The following is an 18,540-nucleotide window of genomic DNA, read 5'->3' on the forward strand; positions in this document are numbered from 1 at the left end:
GCATCCTTATAATTTGATAAGGCCACACTTCCCCATGCTTCCTGTTCCACTAGAGTGATAGCCATGAACTGTAATGATAGGAACTGGAGGGTGGGTGGGTTTCTTTTGTCCTTAGCCAGTAGAGTAGGGGAAGGGAAGAATTTAGCATGAGAAAACAAGGTTTAAGTCGCTGAAACAAATGCCAGCTCACCCCAAGCTGTGCCACACCTAGGGATCAGGGACCACAGCTGGAAAAGATAGAAAGGAGTCCTTCAGAGTGGCCCTGGCCAGAAACCTGAAGTTGCCTCTGTGTTTAGGTGCTGCCCACCAACGGTCCCAAGTTGGAAAGGAAAAGAGAGAGAGAGACTGAGATTCCCCTAAATGGTGCAGGAAAAACAAACGAGAAAAATAAACCCCAAACTTTGAGATGACCTCCTGGCTGGCTTGCCAAAATACGTTACCAGTGGAGGGTGTACAAGTTCTTGGTGTTTTGAACAAAGAATTGAACAAAACACAAACAAAGCAGGGAAAGAATAAAGCAACAAAAGCAGAGACTTAACTGAAAATGAAAGCGCACGGCCAGGCACAGTGGCTCACGTCTGTAATTCCAGCACTTTGGGAGGTAGATGTGGGGGGATAACACGAGGTCAGGAGTTCGAGACCAGCCTAGCCAACATGTTGAAACGTTGTCTCTACTAAAAATACAAAAATTAGGCCGGGCACAGTGGCTCACACCTGTAATCCCAACACATTGGGAGGCTGAGGCGGGCGGATCACGAGGTCAGGAGATCAAGACCATCCTGGCTAACACAGTGAAACCCCATCTCTACTAAAAAATACAAAAAAATTAGCTTAGCCGGGCGTGGTGGCAGGCGCCTGTAGTCCCAGCTACTCGGGAGGCTGAGGCATGAGAATTGCTTGAACCCGGGAGGCAAAGGTCTCAATGAGCCAAGATCGCACCACTGCACTCCAGCCTGGGCTAAAGAGCGAGACTCCGTTTCAAAAAATCAAAAAATTAGAACAACAACAAAAAAAGAAAATGAAGCACACTCTACAGGTTGGGAGCTAGCTCAAGCAAGCCGCGCAAGGGTCTGGTTACAGAATTTTCTGGGGTTTAAATATCCTCTAGAGATTTCCATTGTTACTTGGTGTACATCCTGTGTAAATAAAGACAATGAAGTAAAGTTACAAAGTCATTTATTCAGTGTATATCCTAAGTAAAGGAAGAGGATGTTTCCTGTCATAACTGAAGTGTTTGTTTCCATTTGATTTAGTTCTAGGAAGTTCTTGGGTTCCCTGCCTCCAGGTCCTACTCGCTTGCATGATTCTCATTGTGTCCTCACAGAGTGGAAGGGGAAAGGCAGATATTTGGAGCCTATTTTTTTTTTTTTTTTTTTTTTGAGACAGAGTCTCGCTCTCTCTTCCAGTCTGGAGTGCAGTGGTGCGATCTCAGCTCACTGCAAGCTCCGCCTCCTGGGTTCACACCATTCTCCTCCCTCAGCCTCTAGAGTAGCTGGGACTACATGCGCCCGCCACCACGCCCGGCTAATTTTTTGTATTTTTAGTAGAGACGGAGTTTCACGATGTTAGCCAGGATAGTCTCGATCTCCTGACCTCGTGATCCGCCTGCCTCAGCCTCCCAAAGTGCTGGGATTACAGGCGTGAGCCACTGCGCCTGGCCTGGAGCCTATTTTATAAGGGCACTAATCCCATTCATGAGGGCTCTGCCCCATGATCTACTCAACTCCCAAAGGCCCCACTTCTTGACATAGTGGTAATTAGATTTCAACATATACATTTTTTGTGTGTGTGAGGCAGAGTCTCGCTCTGTAGTCCAGGCTGAAGTGCAGTAGCACAATGTCAGGTCACTGCAACCTCCATGTCCCAGTTTCAAGCAATTCTTGTGCCTCAACCACCTGAGTAGCTGGGATTACAGGATCCTACCATCTTTATTTTTATCTTTTTAAAAATAAAAATTTTTATCTTTATAAAAATTATCCTACCCGGCTAATTTTTGTATTTTTAGTAGAGATGGAGTTTCGCCATGTTGCCCAGGCTGGTCTCGAACTCCTGGCCTCAGGTATCTGCCCGCCTCGGCCTCCCAAAGTGCTGAGGTTACAGACATGAGCCACCGCGCCCAGCCTCAACATATAAATTTTGGCAAAGACACATTCAGACACTATATATTAATATATACTTATAGAGATATATATGCACATTTTATTTCTATATGTATAGGCATGAGGTTTTTATATAAAAACTATGTTATATATAAAACACATTTAAGGCCGGGCACGGTGGCTCACGCCTGTAATCCCAGCACTTTGAGAGGCCGAGGCGGGCATATCACCTGAGGTCGGGAGTTCGAGACCAGTCTGACCAACATGGAGAAACCCCATCTCTACTAAAAATACAAAATTAGCGGGGCATGGTGGTGCATGCCTGTAACCCCAGCTACTTGGGAGGCTGAGGCAGGGGAATCGCTTGAACCCGGGAGGCAGAGGTTGTGGTGAGCCAAGATCGCGCCATCACACTCCAGCCTGGGCGACAAAAGTGAAACATTTTTCACACACATGCGTGTGTGTACCTATATATATGTATATATATGTGTGTGTGTACGTATATATATATATACATTTTTTTTTTTTTTTGAGACGGAGTTTCGCTCTTATCACCCAAAGTGTGATGGCATGATCTCTGCTCACTGCAAATTCTGCCTCCTGGGTTCGATCGATCAAGCAATTCTCCTGCCTCGGCCTCCCAAGTAGATGAGACTACAGGTGCCTGCCACCACGCCCAGCTAATTTTTGTATTTTTAGTAGAGACGGGGTTTCACCATGTTGGCCAGGCTGGTCTCGTACTCGTGACCTCAGATGATCCACCCACCTTGGCCTCGCAAAGTACTGGGATTACAGGCATAAGCCACCACCATGTCCAGCCTATATATACATTTTTGAAATATATATTTATACAAGTATATACATAAAAAATTTTGATACTGTATTTTTTATATATATATACACAAACATAGATTATATATAATATATTTCAGTTACTTTGAAAAAAAAATTTTTAGAGATGGGTTCTCACTGTTGACCAGGCTGCAGTGCAGTGGCAGGAATATATCTCCCTGCAACCTCAAACTTCTGGGCTCAAGCAATTCTCTGGCCTCAGCCTCCAGAGTAGCTGGTACTACAGGCTCATGCCACTGCACCCAGCTATATTGTAGTTACTTTTATACCTCTTTGCCTCTCAGTGGAAGTTTTGCTTAGTTATCCCCTCAAAGGGTGGAAGAAGTGGTAAAAAAGAAAAAGGGGCAATTACAGAGGCAGTTGGGGGGGAAAAAGGAATGGAAAAGGATGATCTAAAGACAGATTTTGCCAACTCAGTGTTTTTTGTTTATTTCCTGTCTTTGCCTTAGTTTAACTTTCAGTAATTTTCTTCAAAATAAAAACTCTACATTATAAAAACAAGCAAACAAAAAAGATAATGGAGGGATGCCAGGCACAGTGGCCTGTAATACCAACTGCTGGAGGCCAAAGTGGGAGAATTGCTTGAGTATAGGAGTTTGAGACTAGCCTGGGCAACACAGTGAGACCCCATCTCTACAAAAAAACTTAAAAAGAAAAAAAAATTAGCCAGGCCTGATGGTGCATGCCTGTAGTCCCAGCTACCCAGGAGGCTGAGGTGGGAGGATCACTTGAGCCCAGGAGTTCAAGGCTACTGTGAGCTATGACTGCACCACTGCACAAGCAAATCATTCAAGTCTTTTATGTCAATTCTCTGCAGGGAGGTGCAGACCTGCAAGAGGCCTGAAGAGGGCCCAAGAAGGCCTGACTCATTTCCTCCTCAGCCTGAGTTCTAATGGCAGTAAGAAAGGTCCCAAAGTGAAGGAGTTCGGCATCCTGAACAACTCTGACTACATGTCACAATCACAGCAGGCACCTTTCCTAGCCCCAGACACACATTCTAAAAAAGTTTTCTGCAAAACTATACAATATCTTTCCTTTACAGCAGTTGAAGAGACTTCACTGGAAATACTAGCCAAATCCAGGGAGTAAATTTGATACATCTGAGGCTCCCTTCAGGCAATAATAGCACAGCAGGGTCTGCATGGGGTGCTTGTTTTCAACGTAGCTATAATATCACACATGGGCTCAGGGATCTTTTATTCAAATTCCCAATGTAAAATAAAGGTTTAGAAATTCAGGAGCCAATATGCCCATTTTTATTCATTTTCTTAAAAAAATAGCCTTCATTTTTTAAAGATAGAAAAAAAATGATCAAATAAATTTCAGGGCTTAGCTGTCAGTACCTTACCGTTCTTTTTAAAGATATATATATTACCCAAATGTGGTAGCCTAACACTTACCTTTGAAGCATGTAATATCTCATTTCCTTATTTTCCTCTGGAGAACCCTCCATATCAAGATGGGAAAAGAATGGAAGCTTTTTCTTCAGATTTTGGCCTTGTAAACACAAGCCGCAGTTCCTCCTTCTGTTGCAGCTGCTTAAAACCCAGGAGGACAAGAGATACTGTGCCTTCTGCCTGGCTTCATTCAGACTAGAATACTCCTGATGGCCTCAAACCATAGTCTTTTTGTCTAATTGTTCCCAATTTCCTTCCTTCCCCACCTTTCTCTTCCTTTTTGCATCTTCTCTCCTCCACACGGTTAGCCTACACACAGAATTAGTTGATTTCCCAAGGGAACTGAGAGGAGCCAGGGAGAAATATAAAAGCTTGTGTAACTAGAAAGTAGATCTTAGCAGCTCTCCTCTAGTTGCAGCAAACATTTTCAACAACAGTCACTTTCTTCTGACAGTCAACGGAGAAAAGCTCCACTGCCTCTCCTGGCTGCCAGGAGCACATGACAGGGAAAGCCCAGGACAAAAAGACAAAATTTACAAGGACAATTAAGCCAAAAAAATAATGGGCTCATGAAATCCAGAGGGAGGAGCACAGCTTGGTCTAAAGAGGTAATTTCTGAGAGCCAATCAAAACAAATAATACCAATTATCAGACTGCACGGTGGGGAAAAGCAGGTCAGGTGGGAAAGACAGCACGTAGAAAGGAAACACGCCACGCACTACTAGGGAACTTAGAATCAAGTGTGAGCCACAATTCTAATTTTCAGACCAAAGTAGTGGTACATATAGACACCTAAACTAAGGTTTTATGCACCAAAGCTTGAGAATAAGAATGGAGCTGGTACAAAAGGGATACAGAAAAGATTGTGGGTTAAACTCTTAAAAGGAAAAGAGACTCTGACAAATATTTTGGAGGTCTAACCCCCTTAAGCAGGGAAGAAAAATCCTGCCTAGAAAAACTACTTACTGAGACACATATATTACTATGAAAGCAAATTTGCCACAGACGGATCTCTTAAAGAAATAAACACTAGCTGAATGTTATACTGTAATATCTTCCTGTTTTTAGCTTTTACTTAAGTAGATGCTCATGATATTCTGTGTATTAGGAGAAAAATCAACGGCAAAAGACCCTAAAGGCTTAGAATCTATAGAATGACAACTTCCTGAGGCAAGTCCTCAGGCCTGTACACCAAATCTAACCTGAATCATGAACCATAAAAAATTTATTCCCATCAAAATGCTGGATAGAAATAGTTAACAATCTGATGCCAACCACGCTGAGAATATATTAAGCTTCCAGAAAAACCTTCGAACACAGAAGTACACAAATGACCTGGAGCATAGATAGAAGTTAAATAATCAGATAAAAGATACATGATTACAACAAATAAACATTGATCTGAAGGACATTCGGGCAACTTAAGTTGTAAAGACTCAAGTTGCCCAAATTTGAAAGCAACTCAATCAGGCCACCCAACATGACAACCAGCTATAATAAAAAATGGAAGTCCTGGTTGTTCTCTGGTCTGCACTTTGCATCATCCCTTCCACAATGTGTCAATGCCCATTAAGTTAGTCAAGTTTACTTTCCCTTTAAAGAACCAAGCTGACACAGAGGAGCCCTTCTATCTTTATGTCTCTTCAGAATAACCTGTCTCAAAAATAGAGCACTGCAGCCTTTGTTCAGGACAGTTCAGTGGCCACAGATGAGAAGCTGCTCAATTTTACACACACCTAAGTGTCTACAAAACAAACTTGTTATACCAGTTCACCATTCAAAAATGCAAATAAAGCACTAAGTGTAAAAATAAGACAGACTATTTTGCACTCGACTGTATCAGAAAAATATACTAAAGAGGCACACTCAATAATCGAGTTTACGCTTCCTTTCACCAAAGGGATCTTTCTACGACAACCAAACACTAACACAGCATACCCAGGTCCAAAAGCAAAGCTAGAGATCTATGTAGATCTTTTATGGACACTGCTGCTCACAATCTTTCTTTAATATTAGAATACAAGAAATAAAAAGCCACATTCATTTCTCCAAATTTAAAGCATCCCCCTTTTAGTCTACCATGAACAGTGTCCAATGTAGACACATACCTGGCACAAAATCCAACTAGAAGCCCACACTGATCCCAGCATTGTAACATGCCAAACACCAAGGATGACGTAGCAGTTTACCCGGCAGACAGTGATGCATTCACTAGCTTGACTGCAACGCAGTCTGAGTTATACTGCAGCACACACACTGTGAGAGACTGTTTTACATTGGGGCTTTTACAAGCAGAGAAATCTTCAATCAAGGATGTGTCTCTGTCAAAAAATCAAGTGACCATATATTTAAAGGTTTCTTTGTGGACTCTAAATTCTGATCCATTGACCTATATGCCTAGCCTTGAAGCAATGCCACATGGTCTTGATAACTGTGACTTTTAGTAGGTTTTGAAATCAGGTAGTATGAAGACCTCCAACTACACATTCCCTTTTCAAAAGTGTTTTGGCTATTCTAGGTCCTTTGTTTCCATGTAAATTTTAGGATCGGCTTGTCAAATTCTAGAAAGAAAAAGGCTGCTAGAAATTTGATATGGACTGTGAATTTATGATCAATTTAAGGAGAACTGCTGTCTTGACAATACTGAGTCTTCTAATCCATGCACATGGACTGCCTCTCCATTTATTTAGATTTTATTTAATTTCTTTTTTTTTTTTATTTTTCGAGATGGAGTCTCGCTCTGTCTCCCAGGCTGGAGTGCAGTGGCACGATCTCCACTCACAACCTCTGCCTCCTGGGTTCAAGCGATTCTCCTGCCTCTCAGCCTCCCGAGTAACTGGAACTAAAAGAACACCACCACGCCCAGCTAATTTTTTGTATTTTTACTAGAGACGGGGTTTCACCATGTTGGACAGGCTGGTCTGGAACTCTTTTTTTTTTTGAGACAGGGTTTCACTCCTGTGACCCAGGCTGGAGTGCAATGGCGTGATCTTGGCTCACTGCAATCTGCAACCTCCACCTCCCGGGTTCAAGCGATTCTCCCGCTTCAGCCTCCCAAGTAGCTGGGATTACAGGTGCCCGCCACCATGCCAGGCTAATATTTGTATTTTTAGTAGAGACGGGGTTTAACCATGTTGGCTAGACTGGTCTCGAACTCCTGACCTCAGGTGATCCACCCACCTCAGCCTCCCAAAGTGCTGGGATTACAGGCGTGAGTCACCGCGCCCGGCCGGTCTGGAACTCTTGACCTCAGGTGATCCATCCGCCTCAGCCTCTGGGTTTGGGATTACAGGCGTGAGCCACCACACCTGGCCAATTTTATTTAATTTCTGTCAGCAATGTTCCACAAGCTTTAGTGTATAAGTCTTGTACCTTTTTTGCTCAATTTATTCCTATTTTATTCTTTTTGATGCTATCATGAACAGAATATTTTCTTAATTTCATTTTTGGATTGTTCATTTCTAGCTAGCATATAGAAATATAATCAACTTTTCTATATAGATCTTCCATCCTGTGATCTTGATAAACTCATTTAGAAATTTTTTGTTAACAACTTTACTGAGATACAATTCACATACCATACGTTTCACCCACTTAAAGGGTACAATTCAATAGTTTTTAGTATATTCACATAGTTATGAACTATCATCACAATAAATTTAAGGACATTTTCATTTCATTATATGTGTCATTTTTTTAAAGAGATGAGGTCTTGCTATGTTGCACAGGCTGGACTTAAACTCCTGGGCTCAAGCAATCCTCCTGCCTCAGCCTCCCAGGTAGCTGGGACTACAGGCACATGCACCACGCATGGCAATTTTAGAACATTTTTACTACCCCCAAAAGAAACCCCATGCCCAGTAGCAGCCACTCCTCATTTCTCCAGTATGCTCCCCAATCCTAGCCAACCACTAATCTACTTTCTGTCTTTATAGATTTGCCTATTACAGACATTTCATATAAATGGAATAATATAATATGTGGCCTTTTGTGACAGGCTTCTTTCAGTTAGCATAATGTTTTCAATGCTGTAGCATGTATCAGTACTTCGTTTTTTTTATGGTTGAATAATATTTCAATGTGTGGACATATCATATTTTGTTTATACATTATCAGTTAATGGATATTGGGTTGTTTCCATTTTATGGCTCTTATTAATAATGTTGTTATGAACATTCATGTATAAATTTTTATGTGGACATATGCTTTCCTTTCTCTTGGGTATACAATAAGGAGTGAAGCTGCCAGATCATATGGTTCATATGGTGAGAGTTTAGTTTTATAAGAAAGTGTCGAATTAGCCAGGCACAGTGCTCACGCCTGTAATCCTAGCACTTTGGGAGGCCGAGGCAAGCGGATCACTTGAGATCAGGAGTTCGAGACCGGCCTGGCCAACATGGTGAAACCCCATCTCTACTAAAAATACAAAAATTACCTAGGCATGGTGACAGGCACCTGTAATACCAGCTACTCAAGAGGCTGAGGCAGGAGAATCGCTTGAACCCAGGAGGCGGAGGCTGCAACGAGCCAAGATCGTGCCATTGCATTCCAGCCTGGGCAACAGAGCAAGACTCCATCTCAAAAAAAAAAAGAAAGTGTCAAATTATTTTCCAGAGTGGCTGTATCATTTTACATTCCCACCAGCAATGCACAAAAAATCCAATTTTTCTGCATTCTCACAAACCTTTGGTATTATGTCTATTTCTTATTTTAGGCATTCTGATAAGTATGTAATGATATCTCATTGATATTTTCATTTGCGTTTTCCTAATACTAATTAATATTTGCATTTTCCTAATACCTAATAACTATTAGATAATTATAAAACACCTTTTCATGTGCTTATTTGCCATAGGTATATCCTCTTTGGTTTCATTTGCTTCTTTTTTTTTTTTTTTTTTTTTTTTTTGAGACGGAGTCTCGCTCTGTCGCCCAGGCTGGAGTGCAGTGGCGCGATCTCGGCTCACTGCAAGCTCCGCCTCCCAGGTTCGCGCCATTCTCCTGCCTCAGCCTCTCCGAGTAGCTGGGACTACAGGCGCCCGCCACCACGCCCGGCTAGTTTTTTGTATTGTTAGTAGAGACGGGGTTTCACCGTGGTCTCGATCTCCTGACCTCGTGATCCGCCCGCCTCGGCCTCCCAAAGTGCTGGGTCATTTGCTTCTTTTTAAAAATCATTTCTCTTTTCTTATTGAGAATTTCTATTTATTTTATTTTATTTTTAATTTTTTAGACAGTCTTGCTCTTTTGCCCAGGCTGGAATGTAGTGGTGCAAACACTCAATATGCTCAAGCAATCCTCCTGTCTCAGCCTCCCAAGTAGCTGGGACCACAGACATATGCCACCATGCTCAAGTAATTTTAAAATTTTTGTAGAGATGGAGTCTCAAATTCCTGGGCTCAGGAAATCCACCCGGCTTACCTCCCCAAAGCACTGGGATTACAAGCATGAGCCACTGCACTCAGCTGAGAAGTTCTATTTATTGATTCATTGTTGTCATGCTTTAAAAAACAGTATTTAAGGGGCCAGGCGCGGTGGCTCACGCCTATAATCCCAGCACTTTGGAAGGCAGAGGCGGGCAATAACCTGAGGTCAGGAGTTCGAGACCAGCCTGACCAACGTGGAGAAACCCCATCTCTACTAAAAATACAAAATTAGCTGGGCATGGTGGTGCATGCCTGTACCAGCTACTCAGGAGGCTGAGGCAGGAGAATTGCTTGAACCTGAGAGGCAGAGGTTGCGGTGAGCCAAGATCGCACCATTGCACTCCAGCCTGGGCAACAACAGCAAAACTGTCTCAAAAAAAAAAAAAAAAAAAATAGTATTTAAGATGGGGCACAGTGGCTCACACCTGTAATTCCAGAGATTTGGGAGGCCAAGGCAAGAAGGTCGTTTGAGGCCAGGAGTTCGAAACCAGCCTGGGCAACATGGTAAGACTCTGTCCCTATAATATATAAAAATAAAAAATATGTTTTTAAAAATTATTAAAACATGTTTTCCTTTAGGTCTTTGAACACATTTACAGTCGCTACTTTGAAATCTTTGTTAAATCCAGTATCTAGGGACACTTGTAGATAATTTCTATTGACTTCTTTTTTTCCTAAACATGGGTCACATTTTCCTGTATCTTTACATGTTTCATGGCTTTTTAATTAAAAATTGAATATAACCTGTCATGGGATTAGAAAACAAATTATGCATATGAACAATTTACAAATTGAACATATGAACAATTTGGATTCTGATTTCTTTCACCCATGAAAGTTGTTACTACAGTTTGTTTCTTTCTTTCTTGGCTTAATCATTTGCCTGAGCTAAATCTGTGAATTCTGTTTCCCTAACAGTGTGCAGCCACTGATGTCTCAGATCATTTTCTTTTTATTTCTTGGTTTTATGTTTAAATGTGGCTTTTGAGGAGTCACCCCTATGTCTGTGTAGCCAATGATTAGATAGAGTTTATGCTCATATACTTAAAGCTAGAAAGGCTTTTGTCCTCTGTTTATGGGTCTGGAGTATGGGGGATATAGAGTAGTGCATTCAAAGTTCAGGTTTTTCAAGTCTGCCCTAGCTGTTACTTTCCGTTGGGCCTTATCATGTCTCTTCTGTGCATGTACATGCCTCTGCCTGCAATATGCTTGCCCCAACCACAAACAGGCCTCAGTCTGGCAAAGTCACTGGCCTGTGCCACTCACCCACTCCCAAGTGGTCACTTCTCCCAACAATGCCATTGAGCATGGACATCATCCACCACCCAAACTGAGTAAACTCCCTTCAACCACAGCATCAAAGCAGCTGGTCTTCATGGTCTACCCACATTGGTGAAACTTCCATGACGAATCAGCTGGGGAAAGGGGAATAGGAACAATCCCAGACAAGAATACCACAAACTCCTGCTGTTTTACGGAATTTTAGCTTTTTTTTTTTTTTTTTGAGACAGAGTCTTGCTCTGTCGCCTAGGCTGGAGTGCAGTGGCACTATCTCTGCTCACTGCAAGCTCCGCCTCCCAGGTTCCCGCCATTCTCCTGCCTCAGCCTCCCGAGCAGCTGGGACTACAGGTGCCCATCACCACGCCCAGCTAATTTTTTGTATTTTTAGTAGAGATGGGGTTTCACCGTGTTAGCCAGGATGACCTTGCGATCCGCCCACCTCGGCCTCCCAAAGTGCTGGGATTACAGGAGTGAGCCACCACGCCCAGCCAGCAGTTTTTTAATCATAAAATTTTCTCAAATTATTGTATGCCTTTTGGTTGATTTCAAGAGTGTTAAAATGGTTAATTTTGTCAAGTTTGTCAATCTTTACAGTTGGTTTTTGTGTTGAAGATCTGCCAATCTCCTCATTCAGCTATACCTGGAAGTCCTCCCTGTTTTATTTACTTTTTAATGACCGATACAACTTCATACAATGAAGTGGAAAAATCTTAAGTATAAAACATATATATGTAAAATTAATATATATATAGCCATATAACCAGTCACCTCATTAAGATACAGAATATTTCCAGAGTCCCAGAGGGCTTGTGTCCCTTCCTCGTCAATATTCTCCCTTAAAGGTAAAGACTACTCTGACCTTTTATAACCATTAATCAGTCTTGTTTACTCTTGAACTTCATATATATAGTGTTACATAATGTATGTACTTTAATGTCTAACTTCTTTTGATCAATATTATGTGTATAAAATCTTTTTTTTTTTTGCGATGGAGTCTTGCTCTGTCACCCAGGCTGGAGTGCAGTAGCGCACTCTCGGCTCACTGCAACCTCTGCCTCCTGGGATCAAGGGATTCTCCTGCCTCAGCCTTCCAAGTAGCTGGGATTAGAGGTGAGCACCACCACACCCAGCTAATTTTTTTTGTATTTTTACTAGAGATGAGGTTTCACCATTTTGGCCAGGCTGGTCTCGAACTCCTGGCCTCAACTGATCCTCCCACCTCGGCCTCCCAAAGTGCTGGGATTACAGGCGTGAGCCACCATGCCTGGCCTTATGTGTATAAAATTTATCTACGCTTACCACTTGGTTGAATTTATGGAAAAAAAAATTCACCCATGTTGTGATACAGCAGTAGTTTGTTCATTTTCATTTCTGTATGGGATTCCATCATATGATATACCATGATTTACTTACCTATTCTACTATTCATGGACATTTGGGTTGTTTATGAGTTTTGACAATATTTGCTTATTTTTGATGGAAAAATGAACTAATTTCCTCTGGGAATATACACTAAAATGAAATTGCTTACTACTGAGGTATGTGCATGTTTAGCTTTAAATGATACTGCTGAATAGTTTTCTAAAATGGCTGTACCAATTCATATTAATACCAGTGATGTGTGAGAGTCAGTGTGTTCCATTTCCCTGCTAACACTTGATATTGCTGGTTTTTTAATTTTAGCTTTTTTGGTTGGGATATGTGTTTAACTCATTGTAATTTTAATTTGCAAATCCCTGATGACTAGTAGTATTGAGCAACTTTTCATATGCTTACTTGACATTTGGTATCTTCTTTTGAAGTGCCTGTTGAAGTCTTTTCCCCATATTTCTATTGTGTTGAATGTCTTTTTTCTTATTGTTTTGTTTTGCTTTGTTTTTGAGACAGAGTCTCACTCTATCACCCAGGCTGGAGTGCAATCTCAGCTCACTGCAACCTCCGCCTCCTAGGTTCAAGTGGTTCTCGTGCCTCAGCCTCCCAAGTAGCTGAGACTAAAGGCGTGTGGCACCATGCCTGGCTAATTTTTTATATTTTTAGTAGAGATAGGGTTTCATAATGTTGCCCCAGCTGGCCTCAAACTCCTGAGCTCAGGCAATCCATCCACCTTGGCCTCCCAAGGTGGTAGGATTATAGGTGTGAGCCACTGTGCCCAGTCATAAGATCCTTGTAGTACGATATTTTAATATTCCTCTTCAGCAACTGATATAACAAGTAGAAAAAAAAAATCAAAGACACAGAAGAACAACTGAAAAACTGAACATAGATAGAACCTATAATCACAACTGCAACATATACATTCATTGCAAGTGTTTATGAAACTTTATCAAAATAGACCATATACTAAGCCATAAAGTATCAATAAATTTCAAAGGTCTGAAATCACATAGCGTATATGCTCTGAACACAATGGATTACACTAAAAATCAATAACAAAGGTAATAAAATCCACAAGTGTCTTGATATATTTCTAAACAATTTATGAGTCAAAAAATCACTAGGAAATTAAGAAAATATTTTAATTGACTAATAATGAAAATGTATATCAAAGCTTGAGGAATATAATAAGACGAATTTATGAGTGAATACAGAGATAAAGAGATGGATATCAACAAAGCCAGAAGTTAATTCTTTGAAAAGGCCAACTGAATTGATAAATTTCTACTAAGACTGATAAAAATAAAAGAAAAAATGCTAATTGCCAATATCAGGAATGAGGACGAGGGAATCACTATAAATCCTTTAGACATGAAAAACAAGCATATTATTACAAACTTTACGCCAATAAATTTGAAATGTTAGAAAAAAATTAATAAATTTCTTAAAAACTTTCCATTCCACCCAGAAAGACATGAAAATCTGAATAATCCTAAATCTACTACAGAAATCAAATACATAATATGTATAATTTAAAAACTACTAGCGAGGTGTGGTGGCTCACGCCTATAATCCCAGCACGTTGGGAGGCCAAGGCAGGTGGATCATTTGAGGTCAGGAGTTTGAGATCAGCCTGGGTAATATGGTGAAACCCTGCCTCTACTAAAAATACAAAAATTAGCTGGCTTAGTGGTGTGCGCCTGTATCCTAGCTACTCGGGAGACTGAGGCACAAGAACTGCTTGAACCTGAGAGGCGGAGGTTGCAGTGAGCCAAGATTGTGCTACTGCCCTCAAATAAAATAAAAATGAAAATGGAAAAACAAAAACTACTACTATTATCTTTTGTGACTGTTCCCAATCAATCTTTATACCTCTACCACTTATTCACAAGTATTTATTTTATGTTTTTATTTACTTTGTAGAGACAGTCTTGCTCTGTTGCCTAGGCTGGAGTACAGTAGCACGATCATAGTTCACTGCGGCCTTAAACTCTTGGGGGCTCAAACAGTCCTCTCGCCTCAGCCTTCCGAGTAGCTAGGAATACAGGCATGCAACACCATGCCCAGCTATTTAAAGAAAATTTTTTTTTGTAGAGTATGGGTCTCTCTATGTTGCCCAGGCTGGTCCCAAATTCCTGGGCTCAAGCAAACCTCCTGCTTTAGTCTCCCAAAGCTCTGGGATTACAGGCATGAGCCACGATGCCTGGCTTCAACAAGTATTTACTGAGTGACTATTATATGCTACAGAAAATGATGAGTATACAGCTATAAACAAAATATATGGTTTCTGCGCTCATGTTACAGTATAATGGCGACAAGAAATCAAATAAATATACTACTAAAAATATTACAAATTGTGATAAATGCTATCGCAATGGGAAAAAAAGGAACACTGTAACAATAGAGCCTCTTTGGGGAAATGATATTTGACCTGAAAGCTAAAGGATAAAGACCTCAAGTGATCAAAGAGAGTGAAAGTGAATTCTAGGCATAAGGACCAGTGCATGTGGCCTTGAGATAGGAAAAATATTGGCCTACTATCTTTTCAGGGGAACTGAAAGGCCAATATGATTGAAGCCCTGTCAGTAAGTGGAAGTTGACAGAGGTCAGATCATTCAGGGTCTCATGAGCTGAGTTAAAAATTTTGTATCTAGGCCAGGTGTGGTGGCTTACACCTGTAATCCCAGCACTTTGGGAGGTGGAGGCGAGAGGATCACTTGAGTCCAAGACTTTGAGACCAGCCTGGGCCACATAGTGAGAACCCGTCTCTACAAAAAAATTAAAAAATTATCCAAGCAGGGTGGCATGCACCTATTGACCCAGCTACTTGGGAGTCTGAGGCTTGAGCCCAGAAGGTTGAGGCTGCAGTGAGCCCTGTTTGCACTACTCCAGCCTGGGTGACAGAGCAAGACCCTGTCTCAAAACAAAAAAACAGAAAAACAAGAATTTTGTATCTTATGCTATGTGCAGCAAGAAATAACGAGGCAAGAGTATAATACAGACAGGAAATCTAGTTAGGTGATCATTCTAGTAGTCCAAGCAAGAGTTGACGTGCTAAGGCTTGGACTAAGGTGATTGCAAGTGAATGTACTGGGGTCAATACTGGAGATAGAATCAACCAAACTGAAGTACAATTCCCAGGTTTTTTGGTTTGAGCAGGGTGGCTGGAGATGCTATTTAATGAGATGTAAAAGATTGGAGGAGGATCAAATTTATGAAGAAGGTAGGGGAAATCAAGAATTTAATGTCTATAGGACATTCAAATGAAAATGTCATATAAATAGGTGAACATAACAAGTGATCTCAGAGGATAGGTCTGGGATGGATATTATAAATTTGGGAATCATCAGCATATAAGCAGTAGCAAAGGGATGAATTTTATATATAGAAAATGTGGCTGGGTACAGTGGCTCACACCTGTAATCCCAGCACTTTGGGAGGCAGAGGCAGGTGGATCACCTGAGGTCAGGAGTCGGAGACCAGCCTGGCCAACATGGTGAAACCCTGTCTCTGCTAAAAATGCAAAAAATTAGCCAGGCATGATGGTGGGCGCCTGTAATCCCAGCTACCTGGGAGGCTGAAGCAAGAGAATCACTTGAACCCAGAGGCAGAGGTTGCAGAGAGCCAAGATTGCAACACTGCACTCTACCCTGGGCAACAGAGCGAGACTCCATCTCAAAAAAAAAAAAAAAGGGAAGAAAATGTATATCAAGCAAAAAGATAAGAAGGACCAAAACCAAGCAATGAAAGTATTCAACACTCAGAGGTTGCATGAAAGCAGAAGGGCTTGCAAGGGAGACTGGAGATTGGTAAGAGTAGAATGGAGGTAACACAGGAGTCATGAAAGTGTAGTCTTTAGCAGAAAAGAAGGCAAGTGTTTCAAGAAAAAGGTAGTCACTTGTACGGAACTGTTGAGAGACCTAGAAGGATGAGAACTGAAAAGCATCCACTGATTTAGCAATACAATAGTCATTAGTGGTTTTTACGAGAGCAGTTTCAATAGCATAGTTGGGTAGAGGACAGAACAGAATAGCTTTAAGAATGAATGGGAGATGAGGAAGTAGGGATAGCACTTCTGAAAATCTTGACCATAAAATGGGGCAGAGAGATAAGGCAATAATCCAAAGGGAATGTAGCTATCAAAAAAGGTCTTCTATAAAGATGGAAGAAATCAGAGTGCTTGGAACACTTCTCAGGACCCTCCCTCCTTTGGTCATCCTCTGTTCCAAGCAGATGGAACACTTCTCAGGAAAGAAGGAAAAATGTTGTCAGCATTGTTCTGGGTTACAACAAAACACGCACACACACACACACACACACACAAATACACACACACATACACACACATGCATGAAGGAAAAATGAGAAGGAGAATACAGATAAAAGTAAGTCTGAAATGAGGTGTTAGAAAGAAGAATTACTAGGCCGGGCGCGGTGGCTCAAGCCTGTAATCCCAGCACTTTGGGAGGCCGAGGCGGGCGGATCACGAGGTCAGGAGATCGAGACCATCCTGGCTAACACAGTGAAACCCCGTCTCTACTAAAAATACAAAAAATTAGCCGGGTGTGTTGGCGGGCGCCTGTAGTCCCAGCTACTCGGGAGGCTGAGGCAGGAGAATGGCGTGAACCCGGGAGGCGGAGCTTGCAGTGAGCCGAGATCGCGCCACTGCACTCCAGCCTGGGGCACAGAGCAAGACTCCGTCTCAAAAAAAAAAAAAAAAAAAAAAAAAAGAAAGAAGAATTACTAGCCAGATAGTCTCTATTTTCTTAATAAAATAATGTGGCAAAGCTATAAATTAAAAGTGTCTAGAAGAGGCAGGAAATGGCACAAATGGAACTGCTGGTTTAAGCACAATGGAGAAGAAATGAAATTACTGTTGCAGAAAATGGAAGGCCAAATTACCAGAAGAGAAAAACAATATAGGAGGAAGAACAAGAAAAGCTTCATATTAGTTGGGCATGGTGGCGCACACCTGTAATCCCAGCTACTCAGGAGGCTGAGGCAGGAGAACTGCTTGAACCCAGGAGGTGGAGTTTGCAGTGAGCCGAGATCATGCTACTGCACTCCAGCATGGGTGACAGAGCAAGACCCTGTCTCAAAAAAAAAAAAAAGAAGGAGAAGAGAAAAAAGAAAAGCTTCATAGCACAGGCAGCATTTCAGAAGGTCCTTAAAGATTGATGACCTCAGATGGGCATGGTGACTCACACTTGTAATCCTGGCATTTGGGAAACTGAGGTGAGGAGATCACTTGAGGCCAGGAGTTTGAGACCCATCTGGACAACATAGCAAGACTTCATCTCATAAAAAAAAGAAGGAGTGATGACCTCCAAGGGTAAATGGAATTTCAACAGTCAGGGAAATTGCATTTCAATAAGGATACATGACAAAGAGAGACACAGGAAAAGAGACTGAGACACAAACAGAATGATCAAAGGGCATAAAGATGGAAAGTATATGGAATTTAATGAAACAGGCAATTGTCTACTGCAACTGGAATAAGCAAAGAGGAAAAAAACACTGGGTGGAAACAAGACTGGAAAAATCAGCTGTGGCCTGATTGTGGAAGAATTTGAATACCATGACTGAATGCCTCCACCACTTATTAGGTAGGTAAATTACATAATCTCTCTGAGCCTGTATCCTCCTCTTCTGGAAAATGGAGATAATTAATGCCTATTTTACAGGACTGACTGTTGTTTGCTTACATAAGATAAATATTGAAAGCACTTAGTGCTTAACTCACAGTAAATGCTCAATAAATGGCAGTAAAGGTTGGGGTTGTTATCTTGGGCTTTACTCTGAAAGCAGAGGGAAAACATTACATGTTTTTGAACAGATGTGAAACAGGGAGAGACTAAAGTAAGAGAAAATAGTTAAAGGCTATTGCAATAGACTAGGCTAGAGATAATGAACACCTACATAAGGTCAGTGATGGTGGGAACTGAAATAATAGATATAAAGGCAGCTGGGTCAGGTGGCTCACACCTGTAATGTCAGCACTTCGAAAGGCCGAGGCGGAAGAATCACTGGAGTCCAGGAGTTTGAAACCAGCCTGGACAACATAGCAAGACCCTATCTCGCCGGGCACGGTGGCTCATGCCTGTAATCCGAGCA

At 41.6% G+C, this 18,540-nt stretch overlaps 1 protein-coding gene across 5 annotated transcripts in view; it reads right to left on the minus strand.

The window, feature by feature from the left end:
* Nucleotides 1–18,540, minus strand: part of ACACA (acetyl-CoA carboxylase alpha) — a 337,027-nt gene that overhangs the window by 214,273 nt on the left and 104,214 nt on the right. Inside the window, exons 1-2 of one of the 5 annotated variants that reach the window (XM_030808068.1) lie at nt 6,457–6,476; nt 4,352–4,486 (exon numbers count right to left, since the gene is read on the minus strand). The exons of 3 other annotated variants lie outside the window; for them this stretch is intronic. In XM_030808068.1, coding sequence (XP_030663928.1) covers nt 4,352–4,404 — 53 coding nt within the window. In that variant the 5' untranslated portion in view covers nt 4,405–4,486; nt 6,457–6,476. Of the gene's footprint in view, nt 1–4,351; nt 4,487–6,456; nt 6,527–18,540 lie in introns of those variants that run through there. One more of the 5 variants, XM_030808069.1, reaches the window with a different exon arrangement.

This window comes from Nomascus leucogenys, unplaced genomic scaffold (genome assembly GCF_006542625.1).
Source record: "Nomascus leucogenys isolate Asia unplaced genomic scaffold, Asia_NLE_v1 Super-Scaffold_258, whole genome shotgun sequence".
NCBI lineage: Eukaryota > Metazoa > Chordata > Mammalia > Primates > Hylobatidae > Nomascus > Nomascus leucogenys.